General features: G+C 35.0%; 1 protein-coding gene across 4 annotated transcripts in view; it reads right to left on the bottom strand.

Annotated features, from left to right (window-relative positions):
- Positions 1-13,224, bottom strand: part of HOMER1 (homer scaffold protein 1) — a 113,635-nt gene that overhangs the window by 44,689 nt on the left and 55,722 nt on the right. For 2 of the 4 annotated variants that reach the window (XM_014857005.3, XM_070517882.1), the window contains exon 5: positions 9,198-9,337. In XM_014857005.3, the coding sequence (XP_014712491.1) occupies positions 9,198-9,337 (140 nt within the window). Of the gene's footprint in view, positions 1-9,167; positions 9,338-13,224 lie in introns of all 4 variants that reach the window. The other 2 variants (XM_014857004.3, XM_070517881.1) reach the window with 1 other exon arrangement.

Genomic DNA, 13,224 nt, shown 5'->3' with positions numbered 1-13,224 from the left:
AAAGAGAGAAACAATCCAATTAAGAATGGGCAAAGGATCTGAGTAGCCATTTCTTCAAAGAAGATATACAGGTGGCCAAGAAACATAGGAAAAGATGCTCAACATCATTAGCCATCAGAGAAATTTAAATCAAAATCTCAATGAGATACCACTTCACACCAACTAGGATGGCTATAATCAAAAAGATAGATAATAACAAGTGTTGATGATGATATGGAAAATCAAAAAGACAGATAATAACAAGTGTTGATGATGATGTTATACACTGCTGGTAGAAATGTAAAACAGTGCAGCTGCTTTGCAAAAACAGTTTGGCAGTTCCTCCAAAAGTTAAACACAGAGTTACCATATGACTCTGCAATTCCACTCCTAGGTACATACCTAGAGAACTGAAAACGTATGTCCACACAAAAACTCATACACAAATGTTCATAGCAGCATTATTCATAATAGCAGTGGAGCTTTCAAAAACTGGAAACAACCCAAATATCTATCAACTGACGAGTGCATTAATAAAATGTGGTATATCCATACAATGGAATATTACTTGGTCATAAAATGAAATGAACTATTGATACATTGTATGGCATGGATGAACCTTGAAAACACATGCTAAGTGAAAGAATCCAGTCACACAAAGGCCACATATTGTATGGTTCCATTTATATGTAATGTCCAGAACAGGCAAATCTACAGAGATAGAAAGATTAGTGGTTGCCTAGGATTGGAGGAGGCAGGCAGTGTGTGAAGGGAAAGGGAATTGACTGCTAATGAGGACAGGGTTTTTGGGGAGGTGATGAAATATTCTAAAACTGATTGTGGTGATGGTTGTACAACTATGTGAACACACTAAAAACCACTGAATTGCACACTTTAAATAGGTGAATTGTTTAGTACATGAATTATATCTCAACAAAGCTGTTATTAAAAATATTAATGGGAATATTAATAGCTAAGTGGATCTTGTTAGAATCAAAAAGGTAAACTAATTATTCTTCCTATTGGTATCTTTGTTAGCCCTGCCTAGTACATGGTATATGTTTTTGATGCTAATGATCAAGTTGCACCAACTTATTTACCCCTTTCTGTCATCTCAGTAACAACAAAAGCATATACATTTATTGGCTCAAAAATTTATTCATTATCTATTACATCTCTAAATGGCTAGAAACTATATGGGATACCAAGCAATTCAAGTCAACCAGGCTTAGCCCAGAAGCTAAGAATCTAGGAGGGGAGTTTAGCAAGTAATGATAAATATGTGTTGAACAATGATACAAATTGATACGATAAGTATCTGAAACATGATACAGAAAACAAACTCTTGAGTTTAGCTGGAGAGCTGCCTTAACCAGGATGGACTCCAATCATCACCACCTCTGGAGACCTCTCTGATCTAATCGAGCCATTAGCAAGCAGTAATGCTGAATACCTCTTCTCTGGACCTGCTTCCACTTCTGTAAAATGAAGTGCCTGGACTATGTAACAGCAAAAGTTCCTTCTATCTCCAAAACCCTAATATCAATGTTTACACTTCAATTTAGGCCAGAGTCATCAAAATTAACTGTTTTGTCTACACTGGCTATATGGCCAAGCTAAACTGTCAGTGGAAAATAAGAAACTTATAGGAAACAAATAAAAGTAAAATGTACATTCATTTCAACTGTTTAGTCCTTTTACAGACTCTACAAGGAAGGTGGTCACTGAAGCTGGAGTATTTTCAATACACTTCAGTGAATTAATTGTCAGCTCATTTCCACATGAAGTGTGAGGCTAATGTGTCATCCCAGGAACAAAGAGCTGGCCCCAATCTTTACTTCTGCCAATTGTACACAGCAGAATTCTCAATTTAAAAAAATCTATAGTCTTTAAATTCATTTCTTTGAGTCAATAATAAGCACTTGGGCTGACCTTCAAAAGAGATGAAATTTTCAAAAATACATTTTGCTTATATTGGTTTTAAAAATAGAAAATATAGGGGGCTGGCCCCGTGGCCGAGTGGTTAAGTTTGTGCACTCTGCTTTGGCAGTCCAGGGTTTCGTCGGTTTGGATCTGGGTGCGGACATGGCACTGCTCATCAAGCCACGCTGAGGCAGCGTCCTACATGCCACAACTAGAAGGACCCACAATTAAAAATACACAACTATGTACCGGGGGGCTTTGGGGAGAAAAAGGAAAAATAAAATCCTAAAAAAAATAAAAAATAATAAAAAATATAAATTATTGTCTAATTTCACAGAAAATACATCATTGAATCACTCTGCACTGTTATTTAAGTAAGGGATAAATTATTCTATTACAACGAAAATGCACATTTTAGCATCTTTTACATTATTTAGGTGCTTAAGAACATTGTATTTTGGGTTTTAAAAAAAATTTTTTTTAAAGATTGGCACCTGAGCTAACAACTGTTGTCAATCTTCTTTTTTTTCTTCTTCTGCTTTTTCTCCCCAAATTCCCCCAGTACATAGCTGTATATTTTAGTTGTGGGTCCTTCTAGTTGTGGCATGTGGGACGCTGCCTCAGTGTGGCCTGACTAGTGGTGCCATATCCACGCCCAGGATGCGAACCAGTGAAACCCTGGGCCACCAAAGCAGAGTGTGCGAACTTAACCACTCAGCAACAGGGCCGGCCCCCCATTGTTCACTAAATACTATCTTTAAAATTTCTTCATGCAAACCAGGAAATTTTGAAGAAAATTAGAATAGATCAGTTAAACTCAAGTAAAGTTTGACAAGAGTGACTGGTGTTCAATGAATATAACAAGTTTTATATTTTAGCTTTAAGGTCTCACGAACCTGTAGGTGTAACTCTAGCTAACTGAAGCAGTACACCAAGGGCACTCAGCGCATGAACTCTATTTCTGTGAGGGAAACTGGTTCACTCATATGTTTCTGAAAGTCCATCATGGCAAGCACCCATATCCTCCCAAATACTCGAAGAGTTCATAAGGGTATTACAACAACAGATATCATTAGCTGGGAATTCGCTTAAAATCCTTACGTTAGGCTAAACCATATGTTAATCACAAAGATTCCTTTTGAAAGTCTGGACTAGAAACCAGATGGGTCATCTAGTCCCCACCTCTCTGTTTGGCCTTATTTTTTAAAAACTTTACTACCTTCAGATGAACCTTGCACACTCCACTTTACCACAGACCTCACAATTCCTTACTGTCACCTAAACCGCAAATTCCACACATTTATGTGGTTTGCTTGACCTCTGCCTACATTTCCACCTTGATCTTGTCCCTTACCACTCTAAGAAGAGGATAAAAAGCCAAATCCAAAGGAAGAACATTTTTCCCTAAGTCCAACAGCAGAACTGTCCATATCACACATCTCTCTTCCAAAGGAATCCCCACTACGGTCTGATAAGAACAGAAATGGAGGGAAAAAAGGAATTTTTAAAAGCCCTCTAGAGGGAAGAGATCATAATTAATCTAGGGTGGATCTGTTCCATTGTGAACGCCCACACTTCTAACTCCAGCTTGAAAATAGAAGCTAACAATCACTAGGGAGGGACTGGTGAACATTCTTTCCCATTAATCACAAAGGTAAGGCAGAGGGGGAGAAGAATCGACTAATCCCTGCTGGAGGCAGGTTAGCAATGTCTTTATCTCATGAATAGTATGTTTCTTCTGCAAATAACCTACATTAAGTGATAATACCTGAAAAAATGCTTCAGCAAATTTTTACACGTTCTTGAAAATCTTTTAGAATACATTAGAGGGAAATAAAGGTTAGTTCTTTAAAAATTCAAGATAGGAAATTTAAGTGTAGTTATTTAGAAATCTAATAAACACTACTAGTCACTAAACTGTATTTTTTATTGCATCTTATTTAAAAATACGTAAGTTGCTTCTCACTTGCCAGAGAATGCAGAACTGTAAATATTATCAAATTACTGTAGCACTTCTTATAAAATGCTATCTGTTCACAATTACGGTATCAGAAATTCTGACATCTCTAAATTGTTGTGTTATAATCTCTCACAAACTGTCTTGGCCCTCAAATTAATTTTTAAAACCTAATCTAATTTCTGAGGATCAATAGTGGAAGAATGATAATATTTAAGTCAATTTTAACTGTAACAATAAAGGGAATTCTACAGCTTGAACTTTTCATCTGCAATTATATCAATGATAAAGCGCTTCCTGTGAGAACAAGTCCCAGCGTTATACACACAGTTTTATCCAAACAACAGTTATCCACAGAAATTATTTCTATTTTGGTTCATAATTATAATCTCACAAGTTTTGCTTACCATCTATAAAAAAGGGAGACGGATGGCACAGCTGTGGACAGTGTAGTATGCAGAGCTCTTAAGAGTCATTCACTTTTTTCCTGTTTGTACCATCTTTGAAGTACAAACTGTATTTGATTCAAGATAAAACTTTTCGTTTTTTGCATTTTAACATGTAAGTAAAACGGTGTATAAAATTACCAATGAAATTTAATTTTTGAGATTGTACAAAAATCTCTACTCGGTTTTAAAGTAGTAGCTTTCTGAAACTCTGCTAATGAAGAAGTTAATCTACAAAATACAAATGGAATGAAGCCACCTAGATTTCATAAATTTTGGTAAAATTGTAGTTACAGTGATTTAAAGCAAAATCAGTATACTAAAGAGTAACGTTTCTGCATACATCCTTTAATGAAGATCTGCTGGAAACACATGAAGTGGCAGAAACATCGCTTTAACAGTACAGAAGATACATGCAGTACCGCCAAAATGCATAAATTCTAGCAGCACCATAAGAATACATTACCTAACATTAGAAGAATTTAAATATAATCAGTGCTCAAAAGAGCCTATATTCCGTTAAGATAATCAAACTATTAAAATTTATTGGCATAAAAATAGCTTCATGAACTACTAATGTATATATATGTTCTGAACTCTCAAAAATATGACAACAGCAGTTATTTATCAATATATTTACTGTTATCTAAGGATCATAAATTTACAATGAACACAAGCTTTAGTTTTCAGTATTATATTTCAGTATTACATTCTTACAGCACCAGAGTACTATAAAATTAACTATTTCCAATAGAATTTTAATAGTTTTAAATCCTAAAAAAAAATCCTAGAATTTATTAAGAAATAACAAGTAAATCCCAGAATTCCATACAGCTGATGCTATGAAGCAAACAATTCCTCCTTGGAATGACAGGACAAAACCTTCCCCCATATGTATAAGCTAGTGTATTAGTATATAGTACTTTACTCAGCGTATAGCTAATCTAACACTATGGGCTCAAAGGATAACCTGAACACTTCAGTGGGTCAGAGTGTACACCTGCTCAGTCCCAAAAGGATATTATCGCTTAAAAAATAATTTTTTAAGATAAAATAGCAATTTTAATAAAACTTAATAAATTTCCCCAAAGAAATTAGTAAACATTTCCTCCCTATTTTACACATGCCTAAACTTTTAAAAGCATTTAAATAAATACACTAAAAAAGTATCAATTTATTGAAACTATTCAATGAGAATGTTTTTGTGTAGTTTATGTCAAGGACATAAAACGGTACTATAGCCCTTGATTAAGGAGTATTGAGCAACCCATATATTTTAAAATTTAGTTCAGCAGTATTAATTAAAAGTCAAAGAAAAGAGTAAGTAATTCAAGGTAACTCTATAATGCCACTGAATTAAATATAAAAAGTTGTACTAGTTTAGTAGACAGGTTTTAAAAAGTTCAAAAGTAATTTTAAAAAACTATTTGTAGATGACATTTTGATGCCTGGGACTTGCTTTAAAAATTATACAAAAGTGGAAGAGTGGGTAAAAATGAAACAAGATTGGCCACTTTTTCATAACTGTTGAAGCTGGTCACATGTTCATGGGAGTTCATTAGAGTATTCCCTTCCCATATATATCTGGAAATTGTATAAGTTTAGAGACTAACAAAAAAATCTTGCTTCTCTTTAAAGTTAAGTAATACTTTTTAAAAATAAACAAAACTTAGAGTAAAGAACAAACACACATTACTAAAATTTTCGGGACCAAATGAAAATCAGGGCCTTCTTTTGGTATGTTGATTAATGAATTCATGAGATTTAGGCATAAAATGTGAATTTTAAGAAGAGCACAAATTGGCTTGCTAAGTAGCTATTACTACAATCAACTCTTAATTAACTTGACTGACTAGGTCACTGTTCTGTATCCTTCCATCTTTTTTTTTTTAAACACATACACATTCTAGTGATTTTTGCTCCTTATTTAGCAGTAAAATGGTATCAACCAGAATAGAGAAATTTGGCAAAATATTTTGTTGCTATTTATTCTTTTCTGTTGAAATAAATACTAAGGAAGAAAGACAAAATAATAGTCTAAATAAGCCTTTAAAAACAGATTTTAGCTGTCTTCCTTTGCCATGAAAAAATAATAGCGCATCAAGTTTAAATACTTGTGAGTACCAGACTTAAATAAAGATTATTTTAACATTCTCTCTGTTTCTAACGCATGACACACTGATCTTATTTCTACATAGGTCTCCTAGGATAGGAACACTCATTAACTTCCTAACACGATAACATGCTCGTGTTGGGGATTTGACTAAAATGCATTGTTATCTAAATGGCAGAACATACTAGGGTCAAAAGAGCTGAGTTCTAGTTCCCAAGTTGTTAGGAATGAATCGCATATGTGACCTAGGACAACTCACCTAACCTCTGGGATTTAGTATCCCCATGTGCCAAAGGCATATGCTTTCAAACTCTGCCATTTTACACCATAATATGGATACACACACATAAATACGGATATTACTGAAAAGAAGTTTCTACTCTTAATGTGAGTTTTGCTTTCACGTTTCCTATTTGGTTTTATTACATTTCATTTTTCAGAATGCCATGAATAACCTAAGCTGATTTCAAACTACTACAGTTTGGCAAATTCTGGATTACACCATCTTTGAGGTCTCTTCTAACCCTGATATTTTTGGATTCTAACATTAGCTGTAAAATACTTAATCTTCTATCTCAGGTAGAAGTCTTGATTTCAGTTGTTACCAGGTGAATAGTGATTAATATTGATTAACGTAAAATCAAAACAAGTTCAGAGAATAAGTCTCCTGAAACCCCGTAGCTCTGGTATTTTTAAAATAAGAAAGCTATACAACTATGTAATGCATTTAACATAATTAAAACCTTAAATTGATCTATTCAGTTTTATTTTCAGAACTCAAATATCTCTATGGCTAACCTATAGATTTAGATTACATTTTATATTTAGATTTTGACCAGTAGTCAAAGAAGCAATACCTTCAAACCAAAGTAAGTAACTCCTATTAGACTCCCAAGAACTGAAAAAAATCAAGGGAGATGACCAATCCCAGTTAGTAACTCTAGATACTAAGGTTTAGCAAAACAATAAACATTCAGAAAATTTTAGATGCATAAAGTAAACTAGAAATAGCTTCTACAAATGTTAAATAAAAAAGTTCTTCTTTCTTTTTTTTTCTTTTTTAAAGATTGGCACCTGAGCTAACAACTGTTGCCAATTTATTTATTTATTTTTCTTCTTCTTCTCCCCAAAGCCCCCCAATACACAGCTGTATATTCTAGTTGTGAGTGCCTCTGGTTCTGCTATGTGAGACGCCACCTCAGCATGGCCTGACGAGGGGTGCCATGTCTGTGGCCAGGATTTGAACCAATGAAACCCTGGGCTGCTGAAGCGGAACGTGCAAACTTAACCACTCGGCCACGGGGCTGGTCCCCAAAAGTTCTCATTTCTAAATGCTGCAGTATTCAACGACACGGCTCACTTCAGCGTTAACCAAAGAAATCAAGTTTATGATTATGTTTGGTGCAGTTAAGACTATCAAATGGATATGTTAAATATAATTTAATAGGAAGGAATTTTTTTCTTCCCTCAACATGAATAACATTTTTAAAAACTGCATAGTAACCACATTGCTCTTTAATTGTAATTGTATAGCTGAGAAACATGTATGTTTTACAAATCAATGTGAACATATAGTCTTCAGATCAGAGAAACTAAAATTTTCACGTGCCAGTCATTTTTATAACTATAGAAACGAGAATATGCTTGTACAGCAATAGTTAAAGCCTGATCTCCATGATAATTCCAAATACGTCTACTACTTTACACAAAATTATTAGCACTTTTAGGAACAAATTAGAACAGCCTCACAGTCAAATAGTTTTCCCTCATGCATGCCTAATAAACCTCAACTAACTTCTTTTTCCTCAGCCTCACCATCAGGTCCCTCAGAATCAGTCTCTAGTATGTTTAATCCTGTGCCCCTAACATCCAACCAACACAATCAAAATTAAAATTCTCATGAAAAAGAGTTTACAATATCTCACTTCACAATTCTTCTGAATATACTGAAGAATTTGATTTTTTAAAAAATTGGTGCCAAAAAGAGAAGCACAAACAAAAACTGTTTTCATGATTTTAATTAAAACCACCTAGTCAAAAGTTTCCAAAGAAGGCTAAAACTTAAGATAGTGACTGATAGGTATTTGCTTACATTTGCAATACTGCGATTTCATAGACCTCTTTACATCCTAAAAATATCACAGCCAATAATTAATGCAACTGGTTGGAACACATTTAAGGATAAATTATATCTTTTTAAGCTATCAAATTCTTTTAAAATTCAGAAGCATGTGAAGATTTATCTCCTGTTAGCTGGTGTGCAAAAATAAATCTGACAATAACATTAATAGGTTCTTGCTACAAGTTACCCCAATAACGTGTTTCCTTCTGTGAAATCTTAAGGTGAGATCACCTCTAAGAGTATGGGAAAGCTCAATTTCAGAACAGGAAATCTATTTTTTTAAAAAAATTTATAACCCTCAAGAACATACATGAAAATGGAAACCAGCTTTAGCAAAGGGGGACTTTTAGGGCCCGTGTTAAAAAATAAATAGAAGAGATTTACAATAATATATTGTTTCACTAAAAAATGATTTGTCCTTTAATTAGCTCAATAGCCCTTTTTCTACAGATAAAGGAAATGTTCACTCCTGTCCATCTAGGCAACTATCAACTATAAATTACTAAAATTTTTCTGAGATTAACAGAAACAGTTAAAAAAAAAGTCTGACCTAGAATTTTCACTCAGAGTTGTAACATTACAAGATTTATCTGAAAACAAATAAGTTTCCACATTTAGACATCTTACTTAATCATGATGGTTGAATTGAATCTGTACCTATGTGAAAATGGCAACGCATTCTGAGTTGGTTCAGCCCTTGGCTCTGAGTTCTGCGTCACATCAGGTGTTCTTTCATCATCCGTCCCATTGATACTTTCTGGTGTTAAAGGTGACTGAAGATCCCCACCTGCTGATTCCTAAGAAACAAAGTGAGGTGGAGATTAAAAAAAAAAAAAAAGAAAGTGTTATACTCCTGTTAAAACACACAAGATCACCTTAAAGTTAAAACTGACTCTGATGTATGTTGACTTTTGAACTATGGTTATATTTCAATTGAAATTTGAGTCAAAGACTTAAAAAATGAAGTTTGAAGGAGAAAATTTTTTAAAGCAAAGCAACTCATAAGAAAACTAACTGAAACAATACAATTTAGAAATGTAAACATAAGGGCCGGCCCCGTGGCATAGCAGTTAAGTTCATGCGCTCCACTTTGGCAGCCCAGGGGTTTGCCAGTTCACATCCTGGGCACAGACCTACATACTGCTCATCAAGCCATGCTGAGGTGGGGTCCCACAGAGAAGAACTGGAAGGACCTACAACTAGGATATACAACTATGTCTGGGGCTTTGGGGAGAGGAGAAAAACAAAAAAGAGAGGAAGATTGGCAACAGATGTTAGCTCAGGGCCAATATTCCTAAAAAAAAAAGAAAAGAAAAGAAAAAGAAATGTAAACATAACACAATTTAGAAACGTAGTTTCAAAGAGCTGAAAAACTTTTGGGTTTAGATAAGCAATTAATTTGTTAGAATAAAAGATATTCAAAGAATCACTTGAGAAGAAAAAGATGGCATAAAAATGCAAGATGTGATTCTGTTTGGGAGGCTGGGAGGGCAAAGGGGAGAATGAAATCTTCAACAAGTCTTAATTTTTTTAATCTGCTCTATTTTTCACTTCCTGGAGTTATTTGCAAAGCAGCCAGAAATACCTCCATAACATATTATACATAATGACGTTAGTATATTTCAGCTTTTCTCACCTGCTACTCATAATAAAATTATTTTTCTTCACAAAATTTCTGGTCTTACTTCTATCAAGGTAAATTTAATTTATCCCTCTGGAAAATAAATGAAACTGAAAATGAAGCCCAACCTGACACTTATTCTTGCGACTGCCATCATCGAATTATCTAAATTTGCTATAGAAACCAGAATGAGGAGTCATTCGATAAACCTGTTAGCCAGGGAGATCCAGCACCAGCCTGCTACAGAGCAGCTTGGGGGACTCCTTGTGATCTCTGGGCAACAGAACTTCACAACTGAAGTATTAGGCTATGTGAGGGAAGAAAATGAAAACATCAGTGTCCAACATGGGAGTGGTTAGGTATGGTCATTATTTGTCAACTTAAAGGAATACACGGGGGCCAGCCCCACAGCCTTGTGGTTAAAAGCTCCACGTGCTCTGCTTTGATGGTCCGTGGTTTGTGGGTTTGGCTCCCAGGTACAGACCTGCTCCACTCATTGGCCATGCTGTGGAGGCATCACACACACAAAATAGACAAAGACTGGCTCAAGGCTAATCTTCCTCAAGTGGAAAAAAAAAAAGTGGAAGACTGGCAACAGATGTTAGCTCAGAATCTTCCTCACCAAAAAAAAAAAAAAAAGAATAGGGGCCAGCCCGGTGGCACAGCGGTTAAGTTCGCACGTTCCGCTTCTCGGTGGCCCGGGGTTCACTGGTTCGGATCCCGGGTGGGGACATGGCATTGCTTGGCAGCCATGTTGTGGTAGGCGTCCCACGTATAAACTAGAGGAAGATGGGCACAGATGTTAGCTCAGAGCCAGGCTTCCTCAGCAAAAAGAGGAGGACTGGCAGTAGTTAGCTGAGGGCTAATCTTCCTCCAAAAAAAAAAAAAAAAAAGAATACAAGATTTCCTCAAATAAAAAACAAGATGAATATGTGTAATACAGGAAAATGCTTATAGTTAGGGAAAAAGAGTACATAAGGAGATATGTAGATTATGATAATTTATATACTTCACATAAAAAATACTGCACATAAATGTGGAAAATAACATAGTGAGACTAACTTTCTTTTTGGGGCTTCTGGTTTTACATAGCTGCATGTATTTTATTTCACATTTAAATATTTTAACTAATAGACTATAATGCTATAAATTATACAAGCTATCAAAGATCAAAAGGCTACTTTCTGGATGGCACATTATCACTTAACTATTTTTCAATTATTAATGGAACCTGTATGTGACCTTTAATTTCATTCTTTTAAAATCTTTCTCCTAAATCCTCTTTGTTTCTATTAACTGACAGTCAATGCATGAATACAGTTATAGTATAATGTGACAACATAAGATTGTTTTAGGGGCTGGCCCGGTGGCACAGTGGTTAAGTTTGTGCCCGGCACTTTGGTGGCCCAGGGTTTGCAGGTTTGGATCCCAGGTGTGGACATCGCATGGCTCATCAAGCCACACTGTGGCAGCATCCCACATAAAACAGAGGAAGATAGCTGCAGATGTTAGCTCAGCAACAATCTTCCTCACAAAAGAAAAAGAAAAAAAACCAGTTTTACAACAAAGTCAAATCCTACTAAGTGAATAATGGGAACAGTATTCAAAGTGACTACTTCTAGGTCAACTATGGGCCTTATCAATTAGCCAGAAAAAGTTTAAGCAGCCAGCAAGAAACCAGGAAGTTATCATCTGCGGTTCCAATAAATCAGCACTATTATTCTCCAAGAAAGATCAAAATAAACTAAAATAATCACGGTTGACTGTCCAATCAGCTAAACAGTAAGTTGGGCAAGACCCGATCCAGTGGAAATGATAACAGAAACAAATTACCCTGTTAACCTGAAAGGGCATACATTTTGTGTTATTTTCTAAACATTCAACTTTATTCCTAAAAAGAAAAACCACCTCATATAAAACCAATAATTTATATCTTTAAATCAAACATTAAAATAAAAAGCATGGAGGTATATCTAATAGACTACAAACTTTTGAAAAAGAAGGATAATTTCTCTTTAGAAAAAGATTCCTAAGCTAATATGGCTAGCCATTTCTATAGTAAATGCTTAAGGAAAAAAAATCAAGTAGTACCTTCTTTGATACGTGTGTGTGTGTATATGTGTCTGTAGATATGTATAACAATATTGATAAGAAAAGTGAAAAACAAAATATAAATAAAAATTGAGATTTCATGAACTTCCATCACCCTTACATCATTATTCTTAGAAAATAAAACCACTCACATCTCACTTCCTTTCTGGGAAACTTGCCCCAAACCAAAAAATAATTTTAAAAGGAAAAATGATAGTCAAATTGAAAACAAATTTTTTTTGCATATTAAAATCTGAGAATGTATCAAGGAAGCCAAAACTAACATGTAACAATATTATAAAAAAGGAGCCTGAGCACAGATGTAGGATTCAGGAAGTGCTTCTTAAGAATTCTCTCTACTCATTTATGAAGTGGCAAGAAAGCAAAAAAAAAAAAAACCCAGAAATATTCTGAATCATATGAAAAAGAAATGAGCTTGGCCCTCGCTCCAGGCCGGGCCTTCAGGGTGCGATCACCAACCCACTCTCAGGTGTACGTGATACAGAAGGAGGGTGGGATGTCAAGGGTTAGCTCTACTTAAAGGAAAAAAAACCCAGGAAATTGCAGACAAGTAATTATTGGTATGACTTATGTAAGAAAGATAACATGGAATTCCAATCAAAAGATTCAAATTCAAAGAAAAGGCATCAGCTTTAAATCAAAATATTGGTGAATAAATGAAACATAGTATCATTGAATTTTAATTTATAAATTGAAAAGAATCTTTTTTCAAAAAATTCTTTACATTACCTGACTTTTTGGATTAACTCTTCAGCTACTAGTTTTGCCTCCAACAATAAGGGGGCTTGCGCTGTACAACCTCCTATCCTCCCAACCTATCCCTCTCTCTTTCTACCTGCTCTTCAACTTCATCAATATTTACAATCTCTGGGCCCTCTGCTACTATGCTATTTTGTCAGGCTCAACCTGGCTTTATTTCTCTCCATGCTCAGCCTACACCAGAAAGCCAAT

Source organism: Equus asinus, chromosome 9 (assembly GCF_041296235.1).
Source record: "Equus asinus isolate D_3611 breed Donkey chromosome 9, EquAss-T2T_v2, whole genome shotgun sequence".
NCBI classification, from domain to species: Eukaryota; Metazoa; Chordata; class Mammalia; order Perissodactyla; family Equidae; genus Equus; species Equus asinus.
Note: the sequence above shows the minus strand (reverse complement) of the source record. Positions and strands in the feature narration are given on the sequence as shown.